This window comes from Pan troglodytes, chromosome 7, assembly GCF_028858775.2.
Source record: "Pan troglodytes isolate AG18354 chromosome 7, NHGRI_mPanTro3-v2.0_pri, whole genome shotgun sequence".
Taxonomy (NCBI): Eukaryota; Metazoa; Chordata; class Mammalia; order Primates; family Hominidae; genus Pan; species Pan troglodytes.
Window position 1 is genome coordinate 9,018,093 of NC_072405.2, and position 21,652 is coordinate 9,039,744.

The window sequence follows — 21,652 nt, forward strand, 5'->3', positions numbered from 1 at the left end:
AAAACAAACCCTCAAAATGATCTTCTTTTCTCCTGGGACAGCTGATAAGTTTTCCCGCCATGTTGACAAAAACCATTTCCTGCACTGTCTCAGTTAACAATCCACGCTCCTCCCCTCATTACAAAAAGCGCAAACATGAAATTCAAAGCAACGGAACACTTTGGGAATGAGGGTGCATTTGGAAGTGGGGGGTGCAGCTCCTCCTCTGCCCTTCCTTTGGGCTTACGACTTGCCAGCTGTTGCCTGAAGTTGCAGGTTTCCCCATCAGACTTTTGGTTTTGACCTTGTCATTCTCTTTGGCTAAAACAGCCCATGACATGTGGATCAGACAGCTTTCATTAAAAGTGCTGGATACTTAGGGGGAGAGCTCGTTCTTTCCCAGATGAAGGCACCACTCTGGGGTTGAAGTGCTCCCTCCCAACACTGATTTTCTGAACTAGCTCTTTTCTCCTGGGGATTTAATGTGAAAGTTTTTTTCTTACATTTTTCAACCTGTGAAAAACAGAGGTTAATCTTTCCTATAGTTCCAGGTTTCTGGTCAGGAATTTAATATTTTCAAAAGACTTCTAAATTCCACATAAGAGGCATTCTAGAAAGAAATGTCCTAACGTTATTCCAGGAGACTGTAAGCCAGCTTTCCCAGGGACCTGGGCCCTTGGTCTCACAGAGTGGGACGGGAGCTGGAGGCAGAGGGGGCTGAGCCTGTTTCCCCAGCCTGGGCCTCAGACGGGCCAAGCTGCAGCTTAGGGGTGCTGTGACTATGTCACATAAGTCGGAAAAATAACTGTTCAGGATATGTCTAAAATAACTTTTTGAGGAGATTTTTGCCTAAATGTGTTTGATGACAGAAATTGATCTTCAGCTATAAATTATTAAGATTCATGGACATATATTACATATATAATAGATATTACATATAATATATATATATTGCATTTTCTAAATAGCTCTGTCTTTTAAAGTTTATCTATACAAGTCAATATTTTAGCAGCAAAGATTTTACTGGCGTGAGATATTGTCCTGTTATAATCAGTGTGTGCATATATGTATATACCTATATATATTTAGTAGGTTGCCACATTTGCTATTCTCTGTTGTTTTTCTTTTTTTAACTTGAAGATGTGAAGTAGGAACGAATAATTGGGTGCAGTGCAATGATGCACCGGTGAAAATCTGCAAATACCCGGTCACAGGGCTTTTTGAAGGAAGGTCTTACATATTCCGAGTGAGGGCAGTGAACAGTGCGGGCATCAGCCGACCCTCCAGGGTCTCTGATGCGGTGGCTGCACTTGACCCCTTGGACCTCAGAAGGTTACAAGGTAAGCTGCTCACGCCTAAGTATCCACTGTGCCCAGGAAGCTTTGGCTGTTTTGTGTGTGATTTGTTCTCTCTTTCCCTCCCAACTCGATGTGAGCCCTGAGAATGCCCTGTGTGCAGAGCATAGCACAGGCTGTTTCACCGTTGTCCGACATCTCCACCAACATCACTGCAGGAATGAAAACGGGCTGACGTACGCTCTAAGATGAATGTGCCTTTCCTCCAGAAAGCTCTTTGCTAGCATCCAGTTAAATTGGCTCAGAATTAGACCTTTTTTTATTCCATTGGTGATATAATTTCAACACATAATGACACTTAGAAGGCCATCCTATTCTGAGTTTTAATTTTGCATGACACAGATTCCTTAATGGGACTGGGCCCTTCGTTATGGTTGTAAGCGAGCCACTATATTTTCCTTACCCACATGGTCCTTTGCATCCACCACCAAGAGCTGAGAAGTGCTAACTGTTACCAGGACACTTCCAGAATCAGCTCTGATGCCCCCAGAGGACTCACAGGTTGTAGTCCTAATGCGGAGGAGATGCAGAGCTGGCACAGAATGAGGGAAAACGGGCTTTTGGGGAAAACTTCGCATGTCAAATCGAGTGTCAACCTTTCTCTCCGCAGCCGTTCACTTGGAGGGAGAGAAGGAGATTGCCATTTATCAGGATGACCTTGAAGGTAAGTAGCTCCTCATCACCCCAGCTGCTCAGCCCCTGGGGATTTGGAGTTGTAATTAGAGATGGGAGAGATGGACAGAGAACGCCCCCTACTGGGCACGGCCTCTGCATGGAAAAATGAAAACCGCAGGTCAGGCCTGCAAGCCCAGTGTCCATAGAAGTTAAAAAAAAAGAAAAAATCAAGCAAGACAGAGTGAGAGGGTGGGAGAAAGGGTGAAGGAGTGGTGACTCTTAGACTCACCTTTCATTTGGGGTTTACAAAGGCGTTCTTTCAGGGACTTGTAGAGAAGAAAGCAAACTAAGGCTAAGACTTGGTTCCTGGGTGATGTAAGATCCTTTCTCACAGGTTGCATTGTGAAATCGATTTCATTTTACATTTTCTAAGCAAAAATGTTATTCCTGACATTTTAACTGAAATGGATTGAGTCTTTCCTGCCAAGTGATGTTCTTGGTCCTTATGTATATTTGATTTTGTGGATATTTCTTCTTCCTGATATTCCTTTTAGAGAGCTTTAGAAAGAATGACGTGTTAAGGAGAATCCAACATTATTAACTAGAAGTCAAAAGGTTTTAATTGGACTTAGAGTTCGTAGAGTGCCATGGGTGAAAACATAAAAAGAAAGATTTCAAATCAGTGTGGAGCCACTGGCTAGGGAGAGGTGATTTTGAGCTGCTCGCTAAAATCACAGCCGTGTTCTCTCTCCTAGAGCTGCAGACTCAAAAGCGTTTTCTGGGTTGGTTTTCTACATCTGAAGCAGATAGATCCCTAACTAGTATCCACACATTGCATGTTCTGCCACATGAAGATTTTTCTCTAGGATCTCAAAACAAACGTATGTCCCAATGTGTCCCATGAGGGACATAAACTCCCAAAAGAAGACCGTTAAGAGTTATGGTCAAGCCAAGGTAACCTTTAAGCCTTAGTCAAATCCTCGGCTCCAGAAGGACCTAGAACTCAGGAAGGACACTCAATACATAAGGAATGAAAGTGAGGGATTTGAGGAGGGCAACTTCTTGCAGTCTCCTGGGCATCTGGCTTTTTGACTCAGCCTGGTGTTCTGTGTCATGCATGATAAACCCTCCCCATTTTTTGGATGATTAAAACATGGATATTTGAATGACTGAAAAATGGCTCCAAATTCTGTTAGAAGAGAAGGCGTGCTTGAGGCCGACCAGCCTGTGTAGAATGAGGTTTGGTTCTGGCCTGCGGGAGGAACAGGCAGCCCAGCCCGTGCAGAATGAGGTTTGGTTCTGGCACGTGGGAGGAACAGGCCGCCCAGCCCGCGCAGAATGAGGTTTGGTTCTGATCTGCGGGAGGAACAGGCAGCCCAGCCCGTGCAGAATGAGGTTGGTTCTGGCCTGCGGGAGGAACAGGCAGCCCAGCCCATGCAGAATGAGGTTTGGTTCTGGCACGTGGGAGGAACAGGCAGCCCAGCCCGTGTAGAATGAGATTTGGTTCTCATCTGCGGGAGGAACAGGCAGCCCAGCCCATGCAGAATGAGGTTTGGTTCTGGCACGTGGGAGGAACAGGCAGCCCAGCCCGTGTAGAATGAGATTTGGTTCTCATCTGCGGGAGGAACAGGCAGCCCAGCCCGTGCAGAATGAGGTTTGGTTCTGGCACGTGGGAGGAACAGGCCGCCCAGCCCAAGCAGAATGAGGTTGGTTCTGGCCTGCGGGAGGAACAGGCCGCCCAGCCCGTGCAGAATGAGGTTTGGTTCTGGCACGTGGGAGGAACAGGCCGCCCAGCCCGTGCAGAATGAGGTTGATTCTGGCACGTGGGAGGAACAGGCAGCCCAGCCCGTGTAGAATGAGGTTTGGTTCTGGCACGTGGGAGGAACAGGCAGCCCACCCCGTGCAGAATGAGGTTGATTCTGGCACGTGGGAGGAACAGGCCGCCCAGCCCGTGTAGAATGAGGTTTGGTTCTGATCTGCGGGAGGAACAGGCAGCCCAGCCCGTGCAGAATGAGGTTGGTTCTGGCCTGCGGGAGGAACAGGCAGCCCAGCCCATGTAGAATGAGGTTTGGTTCTGATCTGCGGGAGGAACAGGCAGCCCAGCCCGTGCAGAATGAGGTTGGTTCTGGCCTGCGGGAGGAACAGGCAGCCCAGCCCGTGCAGAATGAGGTTTGGTTCTGGCACGTGGGAGGAACAGGCAGCCCAGCCCGCGCAGAATGAGGTTTGGTTCTGGCACGTGGGAGGAACAGGCCGCCCAGCCCGTGCAGAATGAGGTTTGGTTCTGGCACGTGGGAGGAACAGGCAGCCCAGCCCGTGTAGAATGAGATTTGGTTCTGATCTGCGGGAGGAACAGGCCGCCCAGCCCGTGCGGAATGAGGTTTGGTTCTGCCACGTGGGAGGAACAGGCCGCCCAGCCCAAGCAGAATGAGGTTTGGTTCTGGCACGTGGGAGGAACAGGCAGCCCACCCCGTGCAGAATGAGGTTGATTCTGGCACGTGGGAGGAACTGGCAGCCCAGCCCGTGTGGAATGAGGTTTGGTTCTGATCTGCGGGAGGAACAGGCAGCCCAGCCCGTGCGGAATGAGGTTTGGTTCTGGCACGTGGGAGGAACAGGCAGCCCACCCCGTGCAGAATGAGGTTGATTCTGGCACGTGGGAGGAACTGGCAGCCCAGCCCGTGTAGAATGAGGTTTGGTTCTGATCTGCGGGAGGAACAGGCAGTCCAGCCCGTGTAGAATGAGGTTGATTCTGGCCTGCGGGAGGAACAGGCAGCCCAGCCCGTGCGGAATGAGGTTTGGTTCTGGCACGTGGGAGGAACAGGCAGCCCACCCCGTGCAGAATGAGGTTGATTCTGGCACGTGGGAGGAACTGGCAGCCCAGCCCGTGTAGAATGAGGTTTGGTTCTGATCTGCGGGAGGAACAGGCAGCCCAGCCCGTGCGGAATGAGGTTTGGTTCTGGCACGTGGGAGGAACAGGCCGCCCAGCCCACGCAGAATGAGGTTTGGTTCTGGCACGTGGGAGGAACAGGCAGCCCAGCCCGTGCAGAATGAGGTTGGTTCTGGCCTGCGGGAGGAACAGGCAGCCCAGCCCATGCAGAATGAGGTTTGGTTCTGGCACGTGGGAGGAACAGGCAGCCCAGCCCGTGTAGAATGAGATTTGGTTCTCATCTGCGGGAGGAACAGGCAGCCCAGCCCATGCAGAATGAGGTTTGGTTCTGGCACGTGGGAGGAACAGGCAGCCCAGCCCGTGTAGAATGAGATTTGGTTCTCATCTGCGGGAGGAACAGGCAGCCCAGCCCGTGCAGAATGAGGTTTGGTTCTGGCACGTGGGAGGAACAGGCCGCCCAGCCCAAGCAGAATGAGGTTGGTTCTGGCCTGCGGGAGGAACAGGCCGCCTAGCCCGTGCAGAATGAGGTTTGGTTCTGGCACGTGGGAGGAACAGGCCGCCCAGCCCGTGCAGAATGAGGTTGATTCTGGCACGTGGGAGGAACAGGCAGCCCAGCCCGTGTAGAATGAGGTTTGGTTCTGGCACGTGGGAGGAACAGGCAGCCCACCCCGTGCAGAATGAGGTTGATTCTGGCACGTGGGAGGAACAGGCCGCCCAGCCCGTGTAGAATGAGGTTTGGTTCTGATCTGCGGGAGGAACAGGCAGCCCAGCCCGTGCAGAATGAGGTTGGTTCTGGCCTGCGGGAGGAACAGGCAGCCCAGCCCATGTAGAATGAGGTTTGGTTCTGATCTGCGGGAGGAACAGGCAGCCCAGCCCGTGCAGAATGAGGTTGGTTCTGGCCTGCGGGAGGAACAGGCAGCCCAGCCCATGCAGAATGAGGTTTGGTTCTGGCACGTGGGAGGAACAGGCAGCCCAGCCCGCGCAGAATGAGGTTTGGTTCTGGCACGTGGGAGGAACAGGCCGCCCAGCCCGTGCAGAATGAGGTTTGGTTCTGGCACGTGGGAGGAACAGGCAGCCCAGCCCGTGTAGAATGAGATTTGGTTCTGATCTGCGGGAGGAACAGGCCGCCCAGCCCGTGCGGAATGAGGTTTGGTTCTGGCACGTGGGAGGAACAGGCAGCCCACCCCGTGCAGAATGAGGTTGATTCTGGCACGTGGGAGGAACTGGCAGCCCAGCCCGTGTAGAATGAGGTTTGGTTCTGATCTGCGGGAGGAACAGGCAGCCCAGCCCGTGCGGAATGAGGTTTGGTTCTGGCACGTGGGAGGAACAGGCAGCCCACCCCGTGCAGAATGAGGTTGATTCTGGCACGTGGGAGGAACAGGCAGCCCAGCCCGTGTAGAATGAGGTTTGGTTCTGATCTGCGGGAGGAACAGGCAGTCCAGCCCGTGTAGAATGAGGATGGTTCTGGCCTGCGGGAGGAACAGGCCGCCCAGCCCGTGTAGAATGAGGTTGGTTCTGGCCTGCAGGAGGAACAGGCAGCCCAGCCCGTGCAGATGAGGTTTGATTCTGGCCTGCGGGAGGAACAGGCCGCCCAGCCCGTACAGAATGAGGTTTGGTTCTGGCACGTGGGAGGAACAGGCAGCCCAGCCCCTGCAGAATGAGGTTTGGTTCTGGCCTGCAGGAGGAACAGGCAGCCCAGCCCGTGCGGAATGAGGTTTGGTTCTGCCACGTGGGAGGAACAGGCAGTCCCTCTTCTCACTCCTTACGAGCAGACGGATCAGGGAGAAGGTGGGCAGCCCGGACCACACTGAGTGGATGTGTAGGAATCCAGCCTGGCAAAAATGACCCACGGTGAGAAGGTGTAACTTGCTTTATAAAAGTCACGTATCTGTGATGAAATTTGCCTTCTGTAAAGGCCATTGAGAAGAGCACTGGGGAAGGGAAATCATGTAATGGAATGAACCTTCCCCAGGGCAGAAGCCCTGCCTTTTTGGAGAGAGAGTCTGTCTTTCTAGTGAGACGTGATTGTGGTGGGATACACGAAGCCCACTGTTCATGACGTGTCAAATGAAGAAAGAGCGCGTGTCCTGAGGCTTGGTTTGCCAGTTGATAAAGTGGAAGTTTGGCGTCCAGACACAGTAGCTCTCATTTCCCGCTGGAGTAGAGACACAGATGCTATTTTCCACGGTCTCATGTTTTCCTTGCTTTCAGCAAGGCAGGTTTCTGGCTGACTGGGCCTGTGTCCTCCTCCGTTGGAGGCGGTTGTGAATGTGGCAGGATTTATTCATCCTCAGGGGACTTTTCCAAGTCTGTGTTTATGCGGTGGGTTATGGGAGGCTGAGGGTGAGACTCTTAGACGGAAAATTTCTTGACGGGACGTGGACACTGCCTGAGGCTCAGCCTCCCCGGCTTCAGTTCTCTGACGTGACGCTTTATGTGTACTGAACAGGCAATTTCCATGATCAGAAATAAACTGGGTATGAAATTGAAATTCTGCTGTGTTGATATGGGGTTTTGGAAAGTTTATCTGTTCACCTCAGCCATTTTAAACAAGGAATGTGTCCTCTAACTTAAAAAAATCTTTAGCCAAAGAAAGAGATCTATAATGTTTCGAAGCGAACCATTTCGGGGTTCAAGAATTTGCTATTAGGAGGTTCCCTTTTCTACCTGTGTCTTTTTTCTTCAGCTGATTTTTTTTCTTTTACCATTGCTTTAGCTAGAAAATACTTGGTAAATGCCCCTTGTTTTAATGAAACAGAAACTCATTACCGTTGCTGGCTAAAAATGGCTCCTCTGCTATTTTTGACTTTTTGCCGAGTTTTTCTCATCATTTTAGTCTTGGGCAATGTCTTCCTTCACACATTTAAACGGCTATCCATGCGCTTTCCTTACCATCAACCCAACTTGCCCAGTATTTGTTGAATTGCTCCGTTGAAAAATGGACACTGTATTTTTGGAAAGGCCAGAATAGACTCTCACAGAATATAATGAGAGCGTTTTTACTGTACTGTTCTACCGTGTTATTCTCTCCTAATTATGTATGCAAGCGTTGGCTGTGCTGTCCTGGGCCAGGGCATTTGCAGCCCACATGCTCAGTCATTTGCTCTGTGCTCTGCAGGACCCTTCAATTCTGTCAAACCTAAAATAAACTCGGTGTTTCATTTACTTAGAGAAAAATCTCCTGGGGAGGTTGTAGTTTCCTTAGGTGGATGAGGGAACAAAATACAGAAGTTGGAACCAGAAGACCTAAGCCCGGACCCCAATTCAGCCACCCAGTAGCTGTGCGATCTTAGGAAAGTGATATGTTTTTATGAGATCAATTTCTGGATTTTTAAGTCCAGGAAACCAATAGTATCTTCCTCCACACATGAACAGAACCCAAAATAAGATGTTGAATGTGAAAGCATTTTAAAACAATCATATATATTATATATTAATAATGCATATAACATATAATAATACAAAAAGCGTGTAAGTTTATATATCTCTCACTGGTTCATTTAGTATTGACTTGGCCCATTGGAACAGGGCTGGGGAGCCTTCAGGGCTGAAGCAGCAGTGAGGGCAGCATCAGTGCCCTGGGGGTAGAACCGTTGGCCAGTGTCTAGCCTTTGCTTAGCGGCATCTCACGTGTGCTTAATGGTGTCTCACGTGTGCTTAGCGGTATCTTGTGTGTGCTTAGCGGCATCTCACGTGTGCTTAGCAGCATCTCGCATATGTCTAATGGCATCTCACGTGTGCTTAGTGGTGTCTCATGTGTGCTTAGCGGCATCTCACGTGTGCTTAGTGGCATCTCACGTGTGCTTAGTGGTGTCTCATGTGTGCTTAGCAGCATCTCGCATATGTCTAATGGCATCTCACGTGTGCTTAGTGGTGTCTCATGTGTGCTTAGTGGCATCTCGCATATGCTTAGCATCTCGCATATGTCTGATGGCATCTCATGTGTGACTAGCAGCATCTCACATGTGCTTAGCAGCATCTCACATGTGCTTAGCGGTATCTCACTTGTGCTTAGCGGTATCTTGTGTGTGCTTAGCGGCATCTCACGTGTGCTTAGCAGCATCTCGCATATGTCTAATGGCATCTCATGTGTGACTAGCAGCATCTCACATGTGCTTAGCGGCATCTCGCATGTGCTTAGCACCATCTCGCATATGTCTAATGGCATCTCATGTGTGACTAGCAGCATCTCACATGTGCTTAGCGGCATCTCGCATGTGCTTAGCAGCATCTCGCATATGTCTAATGGCATCTCATGTGTGACTAGCAGCATCTCACATGTGCTTAGCGGCATCTCGCATGTGCTTAGCAGCATCTCGCATATGTCTAATGGCATCTCATGTGTGACTAGCAGCATCTCACATGTGCTTAGCGGCATCTCGCATGTGCTTAGCAGCATCTCGCATATGTCTAATGGCATCTCATGTGTGACTAGCAGCATCTCACATGTGCTTAGCGGCATCTCACGTGTGCTTAGCAGCATCTCGCATATGTCTAATGGCATCTCATGTGTGACTAGCAGCATCTCGCATGTGCTTAGCAGCATCTCGCATATGTCTAATGGCATCTCATGTGTGACTAGCAGCATCTCACATGTGCTTAGCAGCATCTCGCATGTGCTTAGCAGCATCTCGCATATGTCTAATGGCATCTCATGTGTGACTAGCAGCATCTCGCATGTGCTTAGCAGCATCTCGCATATGTCTAATGGCATCTCATGTGTGACTAGCAGCATCTCACATGTGCTTAGCGGCATCTCGCGTGTGCTTAGCGGTGTCTCGCGTGTGCTTAGCAGTATCTTACTTGTGCCTAGTGGTGTCTCATGTGTGCTTAACGTTCATTTGTTTTCCCTCGGCTCCCCTCTCAGGGCAGGGTCATCACTCATGCCCACACCTGTGCTTCCCTCTCCCTGTCTCGAGGGACCCTTTTGAACCCTTTTCTCCTCTCTCCATGGTTGGAGCATCTGCAAATCCACAAGGCTTGTGTGATCACATTGCCCAGGCTGATGAAGATGTGAAGAATAACTCAGATGTCTTGCCCCAGCCGGGGATCCCCTGCTGACAAAGCTGTGTTCTTCCTTCTCACCTTGTCATCAAAGGAACTGTCTCTCACTCCACTTTCTCGGGGCCTTTTGCTACGTGCAGGGGCAAAGGCAGCAAGACAGTTCCGAAAGTGTGAACGAGATGCTGCTGTCAGCAGCTCACACCTGCTTGCTGCTTCTGTTCATTGCCTTGTTCCTTCTGTCCCCTTGGTTTGCTTCCCTCATCAGCACCTCTGAAATAAACCAGGATTCCGTTTTGGAATTTCGGCAAGTGTTACAGAAAGATGAGTTTTCTGCATCTTCTCTCTGGAATGTTTTTTTCTGTGGGTCTCGAGGTGTGGACACGGTGCACGGGTGGAGAGCAGGCCTGTGGGGTGTCCCCCACCCCAGTTACCCTCTGCATTTTCTGGAGACACACTGACTCCTTGTGTGAAATTCAGCACCTTACCAGAATGAGCTCAGCTCAGCCTGCGTTGCCTCTGACCTGTAATGTGCTGTGCAACAGGGCTCAGGAAACGAAACCCAGTCTTGCTTTGTACTATTTCCATGTTCAGTTCCTGGCCTGCCACAGAGTCCTGAGGGAGCAACTGGATTTTGAGAATGGCTCAGAGATGTCCCGGGGAGGTTTCAGACCGTTTTAATCATGTGCTAATCTAACTGAAGGTTCATAATATTTTTTATCACAATTTCAATAACTGTGGATCTGGAAAAACCTCCACCTCCACTCCTTATGAAAATCTCCTATAAATTCAAACAGAAATCCCCACACCTCATAGTATATTTAAAAAAGATGTATGTCGGAAGAGAGGCATATGGAGCATCTCTGACTGCAAATATTCTAGCATAAGTTATTTGCAAAAGGCTTATCAACATCACTCCAGAATTCAAACATGCAGACATAGAATACAGTGCCTGTGAATATGGTACTGAGCTTCTGAGGGAGGAGCAGGCAAGGTGTTTTAGAAGTAGATGTGTCATTTAAGTGCTCTGAGGGCACACGGTGTAAAGAAAGAACCCAGAGGGGATCCTTAGAGGTGGGGCCGCCTCGATCCGCGGTGCTTCTGTATTTCAGAAGACAGACGGTGAATATGTTCTCTGCACAGATTCCCAACACAGTCAGAGCTCCATTTCGGGTGCAATGCCTGGTTTCTTCTGGTAAATCCTTCCCCCTCTTCCAACAGAATCTCTGGAAGACTTTCGGATGAGATTCCTTTCCTATGAACAGGCTTTTATCTGTATTGGAAGCAAAACTAACTGGCTGATCTTTATTGGTGCCTTATCCTCTGGTTCCAAGGAAGCATCTTTGGGGTTTGTTTGCTTTCCCCAAATAGAAACAAAACAAGTTCAACACCCACGTGGCAGAGTCCTCCAGTGCCCCGAGGTGGGCTGCAGCGAGGCTGACGGGGGTCCTTCAGCACTCACCGAGTTTATTATTCCTCCAGGTGACGCCCAGGTTCCAGGGCCTCCCACCGGTGTGCACGCTTCTGAGATCAGCAGAAACTATGTCGTCCTCAGCTGGGAGCCACCCACTCCCCGTGGCAAGGACCCGCTCATGTACTTCATTGAGAAGGTAAACTCTGGGCCCGTGTCCTGGAAAAGCAGATCTATGCATGGCCCCCCACTGTCATGATCTCTGTGTGGCCCCCCACTGTCGTGATCTCCGCGTGGCCCCCCACTGTCGTGATCTCTGCGTGGCCCCCCACTGTTGTGATCGCTGCGTGGCCCCCCACTGTCATGATCTCCACGTGGCCCCACTGTCGTGATCTCCACGTGGCCCCCCACTGTTGTGATCTCTGCGTGGCCCCCCACTGTCGTGATCTCCACGTGGCCCCCCACTGTCGTGATCTCTGCGTGGCCCCCCACTGTTGTGATCTCTGCGTGGCCCCCCACTGTCGTGATCTCCACGTGGCCCCACTGTTGTGATCTCTGCGTGGCCCCACACTGTCGTGATCTCTGTGTGGCCCCACACTGTTGTGATCTCTGCGTGGCCCCCCACTGTCATGATCTCCACGTGGCCCCACTGTCGTGATCTCTGCGTGGCCCCACTGTCGTGATCTCTGCGTGGCCCCACACTGTCGTGATCTCTGCGTGGCCCCCCACTGTTGTGATCTCTGCGTGGCCCCACTGTCGTGATCTCTGTGTGGCCCCCCACTGTTGTGATCTTTGCGTGGCCCCACTGTCATGATCTCTGGCACCCCACTGTCGTGATCTCCGCGTGGCCCCGTGCTGTCGTGATCTCTGCGTGGCCTCCCACTGTCGTGATCTCTGCGTGGCCCCCTACTGTCGTGATCTCCACGTGGCCCCACACTGTCATGATCTCTGTGTGGCCCCCCACTGTCGTGATCTCTGCGTGGCCCCACACTGTCGTGTTTGCTCTGTTTTAAAGATGACCTACTAGTTCATCAGTGGGTCCAGACCCTGCACCGTTGCTGGGGAAAATGAGGTTAGGGCTGTGGTCACACGGCAGCAGGGGCGGAAATTGGCACCAGGGGGCTGGGTTGCGTCCTAGCTGGGCGTTGCCCCTCGGTGTGAGCACGGAGTCGCTTCCCTCTCTGGGCGCCCGCGTTCTTCACTGCCGTGTGGAGGACTGAGCTTGAGGGTTCTACCGTCTCCTTCCTGCTGCAACATTCCAGGCGCCTACATGCTGGGGATTCCAGATTCCTCGCTGGCCATGCTTGTGCACAAGCCGTATGGCCACTGGGTGGCAATCGTGTAGAGGAAATGCACACAAGACGCAGAAGGGTTAGAATCGCCAGATATCCAATAGAAGGCTTTTTTTTTTTCCTGAATGCATACAAAGAAATACAAAAGACGTTGTATATTGCAGTTCTGCAATCACGTATATGTATGTAACCTACAGAATTTCACAAATGATAACCTCACCCAGCACACATTCTCTTTTTACCCTGTCTGGTGACATTAAAGGCACAGGTTGTGACCCACTAATCTGACTTGGTGACGACCCCCTGTTGGGTTGTAGGCCATAGTTGGATAAGACTCCAATGTCCTACAAAGGCTGTAACTAGGATTTTGCGATACAAAATTTATATATAATTTGTAATACAATATGTAGTATGCACGTGACAGAGAATATAACATATAGAAGCTTACGCCACCTAATACAATAATCGCATCTAGCACCACTCAATGCAGCATGGCGGAAACAGGAATGGAAATGAACCATACTTTAGACTCCAGCATGGAGGAGGACCCTCTGGCGTTCTCTGCTTATTTGCAATGTATGCTATCTGGGGGGTAGAAACTAGAAATATTTCAGGGTAAAGCATTACATCATTAATTCTGGGTGACAAAATATAGTTATTTGCGTTACGAAAATACAAGTGGTCAGTCCCTCTGTGGGGTCTCCTAGGGTGGAAGGTATTTCCTCAGGCCCCTCATTCCCCTCATCTTCCACCAATACCAGAAACACCAAGTTTGCAAACACTTTTTTGTTTTTATTTTTGAGACCAGGTCTCATTTTGTCACTCAGGCTAGAGTGCACTGGCACAGTCATGGCTCACTGCAGTCTCCACCTCCTGGGCTCCAGCAGTCCTTCTGCCCCAGGCCCCTAACACTCAGAGTAGCTGGGACCACAGGTGTGTGCCACCACACCCAGCGATTTTTAAATTTTTTTTGTAGAGACGAGGTTTCGCCATGTTGCCCAGGCTGGTCTCAAATTCCTGGCACAAGCAATCTTCCTGCCTCAGCCTCCCAAAGTGCTGGGATTACAGACACTTTAGTGTGTTTACAGGCCAGGCAAGCCACAACACCTGTCCTGCAAACACATTTTTAGAGAGAGGACTCTACCATGGAGCCAGTGTGTGGGCAGAACTACCTGCTGTCAGTATTGATGACATGGCAGGCACACTTTTTTTTTTGTAATTTTTATTATTTTATTTTTCCATTAGTTATTGGGTACAGGGGGTATTTGGTTACATGAGTAAGCTCTTCAGTGGTGATTTGAGAGATTTTGGTGCATCCATCACCCAAGCAGTATACGCTGCACCATATTTGTTGTCTTTTATCCCTTGCCTCCCTCCCACTCTTTGCCCCCAGTCCCCAGAGTCTATTGTGTCATTCTTAAGCCTTTGCAGCAAGCACACATTTTTAAGAAAATGTAATTTCAACTTTTATTTTAGCTTCAGGGAGTACCTGTGCAAGTTCTGACAGGGGTATGTTGTGTGATACTGATTTCGAGGTACAGTTGATCTCATCACCCAGGTAGTGAGCACAGCACCCCATAGGTGGTTTTTCAGCCCTTGCCCTGTCTGGTAGGCCTCAGTGTCTATCATTGCCAGCTTCGTGTGCGTGTGTACCCAGTGTTTAGCTCCCACTTATAAGTGAGAACATGCAGTATTTGGTTTTCTGTTCCTGTGTCAATTCACTTAGGATAACAGCCTCCAGCTGCACCCATATGGCTGCACAGGACATGATTTCTTTCCTCTTTATGGCTGTGTAGTATTCCATGGTGTGGAGGCACCACATTTTCTCTCTGCGGTCCACCATTGCAGGGTTGAGTCCATGTCTTTACTGTTGAGAACAGTGCTGCGATGAACATACAAGTGCATGCATCTTCTGGTAGAATGATTTATTTTCCTTTGGGCATATACCCAGTAATGAGATTGCTGAATGGAATGGTAGTTCCGCTTTAAGTTCTTTGAGAAGTCTCTAAACTGCTTTCCACAGTGACTGAGCTAATGACATTCCCCCAGCAGTGGATAAGCCTTCCCTTTGTGGACCCACGTTCTGATGTAGGAGAGGAAGCTCTCCTATAGACACCTGGACTGCGGTTGCTTGGGGTCGCGACGGCCTCAGGCCCATGATGCCCTGGGGGCTCCCACCACAAACGCCCGGGGCAGATTCAAAATAGCGGCTTTTCATTTTCAGCAAAATGAGAGAAAACTCCTTCAAATATGAGTCTGATTTCTAGAAGTGTGGGTTGCTATCTGAAATTTTCAGCAGGATTACCAGGGTCAGTGTATATCCAACTTTTACTACCACAAAACTACTTTCAAAAAAGGCGTTTTATCTCTCTGTGAAAAAATAAAATGAAACATGTAATCAAGGTTTTTAAAGTAATTACAAAAGATAAAAATTAAACAAGCAGTATATAAAATTTGGGAAAGACAGAGAAGTTACATGGAATGCAATTAAAACGAGCAATAATTCCACCATATAAAATAGATATATTAACGTGTGGTTCATATATTTATAGTCTTTTTCTCCATAGATTTTAATGTCCTTGTTGTATCATACAATTTGCATTCTGTATTACATTTCACAAAATAGCACAATTCCTCTTATTAGACTAAAGATCTTTATACAATAAGTGGCCATGAGGTTTTTAATCTATGAACATATCGTCATGTGTCTGACCGTATTGACAGCCATTTAGATTGCTGTCATTTAATCACTACTGCAAGTAGCTGCAATATGGTAATAATTTTAAAATGAAATGTGAACCACTGAGTTATGACAGAATTTTATGAATATACTTCTACATTATCTTTCATTATTTGCAGGTTAATTCTATTTTGCTAAAACTACTACCTATGTATTGATTCCCTTATGTTTTCTGTGGTTTAATTATTTATTTTAATGTAAAAAAATTTATTAGTAAACTGATCAACTTTGGGTAATTTGTGACTTCCTTCTCCAAATTGGCATCATGTTTCATAAAACTCGAAAAAGATGCATGACCGTCCTTTGTGTGCGAGACGCAGCGGGCGCGCCTGGTGGACCTGGGTTAGCGAGAACAGAGCTTTTCTTCCTACTCCACACGCCTCTGGGGACCTCGCGGTTTTCACTGCCAGTCTTGTTTCTGTTTCTCTTTGTAGTCCGTGGTGGGGAGCGGCAGCTGGCAGAGAGTCAACGCCCAGACGGCTGTGAGATCCCCGAGATATGCCGTGTTTGACCTCATGGAAGGGAAGTCATACGTGTTCCGAGTGCTGTCTGCAAACCGGCATGGCCTGAGCGAGCCTTCGGAGATCACGTCCCCCATTCAGGCCCAGGACGTGACCGGTGAGCTGTCACACTGGGTGGCCCCAAGTCAGGATGGGCTAAGAGTGGGGTGACACCAAATAGCCTTAAATTGTGTGAATAAAGACATTAATGTTATAAACGAGTTGAAGTTCAAGTTGACTTAAAACTTCACTTTACGAGAGATTAAGAGCTCTCTGCCATGTTTTGCTTGGTTCTTGACATTTCTCCAAAGCTCCATCTTCTTTTCATGAAACCAGTAAGTGAGTTGAAAAATATGTTTAGGAAACGGTCACTTTTATTGTTTTATTTAAACTTTTAAAAAAACTTTTATTTTAGGTTCAGGGGTCCATGTGTAGGCTTCTTACATAGGTAAACTTGTGTCATGGGGGTTTGTTGTAAAGATTATTTCGTCACCCAGGTACCAGGCCTAGTAGCCATTAGTGACTTTGCCTGCTCCTCTCCCTCCTCCCACCCTAGACCCTCTGATAGTCCCCAGTGTGTATTTCCATCTATGTGTCCATGTGTTCTCATCATTTAGCTCCCACTTATGAGTGAGAACATTTGGTCTTTGGTTTTCTGTTCCTGCATTAGTTTGCTAAGGATAATGGCCTCCAGCTTCACTCATATTCCTGCAAAGGACGTGGTCTTGTTCTTTTTTATGGCTGCATAGTATTCCATGGTATATATGTACTGCATTTTCTCTATCCAATGCCATTGACAGGCATTTGGGTTGATTCCATGTCTTGGCTATTGTGTGAATAGTGCTGCAATGAACATTCGCATCCATATGTCTTTATGGTAGAGTGATTTATATTCCTCTGGGTATATACGCAGTACTGGGATTGCTAGGTTGAATGATAGTTCTTTTTTTTTTTTTTTTTTAGCTCTTTGAGGAATCATGACACTACTTTCCACAATAGTTGAACTAATTTACATTCCCACCAACGGTGTTTAAGTGTTCCCTTTTCTCTGCAATGGTCACTTTTAAAGTAATTCAAATTTTAAGTGCACTAGGCTTTTGTATTGTTGTCTTTTTTTAATTAATGCTTTTTAAAAAAATTTTTTGTTTTGTAGAGATAGAGTTTCACCATATTGCACAGGCCAGTCTCGAACTCCTGAACTCAAGGAATCCTCCCACCTTGGCCTCTCAAAATGTTGGGATTCCAGGTGTGAGCCAGGGTGCCCAGCCAGGCGCTAGAGTTTCTTGCCCATCTGGCTTGAAGGTCCCTCTTGGAAGGTTTCAAATACAAATTACAGAAATTTTGAATTGCAATCCCTGGAGTCATAACTCCTTCATGGATGGCAATTAACTAGCATGTAAGCGGAGGCACCCCGGAAATCCCCAGAAGCCTTCACGGGAGGCACATTGGTGTCAGGAACGCAGTTCTGAGTGCCTGGGTGCCCTCCACCCTCCCTCTCTCTATTGTGTTTCCTGAGAGAGCCAGATACGGAAATGAACAAGGTCACGAGGCCGGCTGCCTCCAGGGCATCCTCAAGTTTCTATCTGGCTCTGGTTTTAACTGAAGCTCTTAGAACTCATACCCAGAACTACAGGCTTGACAAGACCAGCTGTCTTTCAGCAAGGCCCAGCCTTCTTGTGCTTTATGACACATATGAAAAATGACAGTGTCCATCATTGAGACACACTGTGGGGTGTGTGGCCCAGGTGGCCGGCACGGAGGACACAGGTGGCCCCAAGGCCTTACCTGACCTCAGTCTGCAGTCCACTAGTGGGGCCTGGCACCAGATGACAGGATCTGATGGTTAGGTCATGATCGAATTTTGAGTGCCCCTGGGAGATTTCAACAGATCTGATAAAATTGAGTGTTACTTTCTTAAAATTGGTTAATTTCCAGTCCAAAAAATAGTTGTTACCCAGGTAGCCTCATCCCTGCTGCCAACAGAGAGTCTTTTAAACAGCTCTGATGGGGGACAGGAGGATTCAGGATGGATGTCATCCTGTGTCTCTAGGAGTTGTGTGGAGCTTGGGAAGAGATCAGAGAGACCAGCACCTCCCAGTGGCCCTCGGGTGGTCGGCCCGGGGCTCCTCTCCTACTCCCGGACCCCTTGTCTGAATCTCTTCCAAAGCCCCCAGTCTGGCTGTCCAGTTCCCTGTGAAAAGGGCCGGAAGATCTCTGCTGTAGCTTCCAAAGCTCTGATGTCGTTTCACCACTCCTTTTGTCTCCTACGAAAAGTTGTCCCTTCTGCTCCGGGTCGAGTTCTTGCTTCCCGAAACACCAAGACGTCGGTCGTGGTGCAGTGGGACCGACCCAAGCACGAGGAGGACCTGCTGGGTTACTACGTGGACTGCTGTGTGGCCGGAACCAACCTCTGGGAGCCCTGCAACCACAAGCCCATCGGATACAACAGGTGCAGCCTCCCTCCCTAGCCCTGGAGTCAGCCTTGCAGGAGTAGCAAGACCGTTGAGGTCTCTGTGGCCCCGGCACAGGGAGTACCATGGCCGCAAGGCTTCTGCGTAAATGAGTCTGTCTTAGCCACACACAACGGCTGTAGAATTTTAAAGTTTGACCACTTGGATGAGCTAGTTACTGCACTTGCTCATCTCGACCGAAACGATTTATTTATGGATGAAAGGAGAGTTCCAGAACCTGTTTTTTTTCCCCTGACATAATTAGCACTTAGGCCTTTTCTTTGAATAGCAGAGTTAAAAATAGTGACTACGATGTGAAAGTCGTTTTATTTTTTTCGTATTGATTTTTTTGAACTTGAAAGTTGCTTTGTTCACGTGCCTGGTAGTTCTATTCTCCAGCACCTGATGGAGACCCCACCGGGCGCTGACTCTTCGCTTGTGGTGGGGGCAGCCTCGGGGGATGCTGGTTGCTTTGCAGGGAAAAGCCAGTGACCCTGCCTTTGGAGAGACTTGCTCCTGCTGCCTGCTGAGTGTGCAGGGACGTCTGAGGTTATTAGGCTTCTCTGCGATACGCGTCTTAGGAAAATGTCGGCAGCTGTCAGAACCACCCTTGTGGATAGATGATCAATTATGGCTCAGCCATTTCTCCTTTTAAAATCTGAAAAAAATACACTGTAAAAAGTGGTGGCTAACAGGAAGAGATGTCATTGAAAAGAATAACAATTAGATGTTCTTCACAGCCCACAGCAAATGCAAAAAGATCGATCAGAATAAGAAACTTAAAACATGATTCCAGTACAGGGAAATGGTTAGTGAATATTTATTGACTATATATGATAAATAATAATTGCTTACACGGACTGAATATCTATCATACACAAAGCATCTGTGCTAAGTTGTCCACCTAGAGTTTTCCATGTAGTGCCTGCAATAGTGCTGTGGGGTGGGAATTATCATCCCCATCTTACAAATAGAAAAACAAAGTCTTACAGGGGTTAAGGAGGTTGATTAAGGCCATAAAATCTGTGAGGTTTCAAAGCCCCAGTATTCGAGCCTAGTCCATCTGACTTCCAAGTCTTGGCCTGTAACCACTGCAGTGTGATTACTGCTCATTAAGTTTTACATACACGGGTTCTTTTAGATAAGGAATGGCGTACTGTTGGATAATAGACCTCTGATCCAGAGGAGGCCCAGAAAGTACAAAAGCAAACGTGAACTCACAGAACAAGTGGCTTTGGCACCACGTGTAGTCAGCTCCTGCTATAATTAGGTGCTGTGACCTTACTGTCGGACTCTAAATGTTGAGCTAATTAACTAGAATTGAAAATGAAGGATGTATGTTATCCATAAAAATTTTTTATGGCGCGTTCAGGGTGATTTTTGCTTCTGCTGCAGGAGAGAAAAAGTGGAGCCTGGCAGTTCTGACCCTGATCCCTGTGTTTCTCAGGTTCGTGGTGCACGGCTTAACCACGGGAGAGCAGTACATCTTCCGAGTCAAGGCAGTCAATGCTGTGGGGATGAGTGAAAATTCCCAGGAATCAGACGTCATAAAAGTGCAGGCCGCACTCAGTAAGTCACTCACAGGCTGTTGTGTGCCGATTGCTCCCATACACTGTCATTTCTGCAGGAATAAACATTTGTGATGCCATTTGGAATGTTATTGAAGGGGAAGAGGGGACTAAATTCTTGAACAGAGAACATGAGTTTCTTTGAAGCCTGTCGGTTGGCTGCTTGTCTTGGAAATGACAGTGTGAGAGGGAGAAATGATAATACACTAATAAAACGCAAATTAAAAATAGAAAACATTGTTAGAGGTTACATGTGTTGCCAAATACCTGTACTCATGTTAAAATATATGCTGTAGGCTGGCGCAGTGGCTCATGCCTGTAATCCCAGCACTTTTGGAGGCCAAGGTGGCTGGATCATGAGGTCAAGAGATTGAGACCATCCTGGCCAACAAGGTGAAACCCCGTCTCTACTGAAAATACAAAAATCAGCCTGGCATGGTGGCGGGCGCCTGTAGTCCCAGCTACTCGGTAGGCTGAGGCAGGAGAGTCACCTAATCTGGGAGGCGGAGGTTGCAGTGAGCCAAGATCGTGCCACTGTACTCCAGCCTGGGGGGACAGAGCAAGACTCCGTCTCAAAAATATATATATGCTGTAGGGGATACATTTCTCTTTTCAAAATATGTGCTAAAATACAGCAACATCAATGACCTTTTTAGCTGTTCTCAGTTCAAGGAACTGTAGTCACTTCAGAGAATGTCACGTTTATGTAACTTTGTGACTTTGTTGGTAAATAGTGGTGTTTAACAGTTTTTATTATTTTGATCAAACGAGACAACTGGGATCCTAAATCTCAGGGACCGTCCCTAGAACAGTTGCTGTATCAAGCTGGGCTGCAGCCTCGTGGCTTTCTGTTTTCTCATGAAATGCACCTCAGGAAGTCAGTGCGCATACTCAGAAACATTTTGAAACACAAATGCCGCATGGGACACACTTGGATTCCCAGGATTCTCTTCCCACTTCAGAGGGAACTATGTGGCTCGTTGATGATTTTTCATCTTCGACTAAATTTGCAACATTTTCAGAAATTAAAATTTATCTTCTAATGATACTGCTGTTGCATTTCCAAGGAATGTCAAATCTGATAACATCTAGCTAGGTACAATAGCGCTGACTCTTTTGTTTTAAGATTAATCTCCTCTCAGTTTTTTCCAGGAGGGACTTTCAAACATTCCCATTTTCTTTTTAATGTCATTCCTACTTAAGGAAAACCAGTTTCTTTTTTTTTTTTTTCGACATAGAGTCTCGCTCTGTTGCTCAGGCTGGGGTGCAGTCGTGTGATCACAGCTCCCTGCAGCCTTGAGCTCTTGGGCTCAAGTGATCCTCATGCCTCAGCCTCCTGATTAGCTAGGACCACAGGCAGCATCACCATGCCCAGCTAATTTTTTGATTTTTTGTAGAGATGGGGTTTTACCATGTTGCCCAGGCTGATCTCAAATTCAGGAGCTTAAGCAATCCTCCTGCCTCGGTCTCCGAAAGTGCTGGGACTACAGGCATGAGCCACCGCACTTGGCCTGTTTTTATTCTACGATAAGAATCACTTAATTCTAGTCACTTGTGTCTCAGGTAACAGAGGATGGCCACATCGAGGTGACTCAGAGCTGGGGCAAGCAGACTCAGGCCCATCCGTTCTCGACCTGTTAGGAGAAGGTGGTCCCTTTCAAATGCCCTGCTCAAACAGGGAAACACGGATTCACACTCATTTGAAGGAACCTGAAGTTCCTGTAACTGTGCAGGAAATTAAAACAAACTGGAATCGTATCTGTCATCTCTGGCCACAGATGCAGAATAGTTATTCCTTATGGTTGTAAAGGTGAAAGCTCCTTCTCCAAGCTTCTTTCAAGGGACCGAGAAGACAGA

At 48.2% G+C, this 21,652-nt stretch overlaps 1 protein-coding gene across 3 annotated transcripts in view; it reads left to right on the forward strand.

The window, feature by feature from the left end:
* The window catches only part of MYOM2 (myomesin 2), a 131,671-nt gene that overhangs the window by 59,044 nt on the left and 50,975 nt on the right, over positions 1-21,652 (forward strand). For all 3 annotated transcript variants that reach the window (XM_063816856.1, XM_024344984.3, XM_054656508.2), the window contains 6 exons: positions 1,120-1,319; positions 1,945-1,998; positions 11,317-11,444; positions 15,712-15,895; positions 18,052-18,226; positions 19,675-19,796. In XM_063816856.1, the coding sequence (XP_063672926.1) occupies positions 1,120-1,319; positions 1,945-1,998; positions 11,317-11,444; positions 15,712-15,895; positions 18,052-18,226; positions 19,675-19,796 (863 nt within the window). The remainder of the gene's footprint in view (positions 1-1,119; positions 1,320-1,944; positions 1,999-11,316; positions 11,445-15,711; positions 15,896-18,051; positions 18,227-19,674; positions 19,797-21,652) is intronic.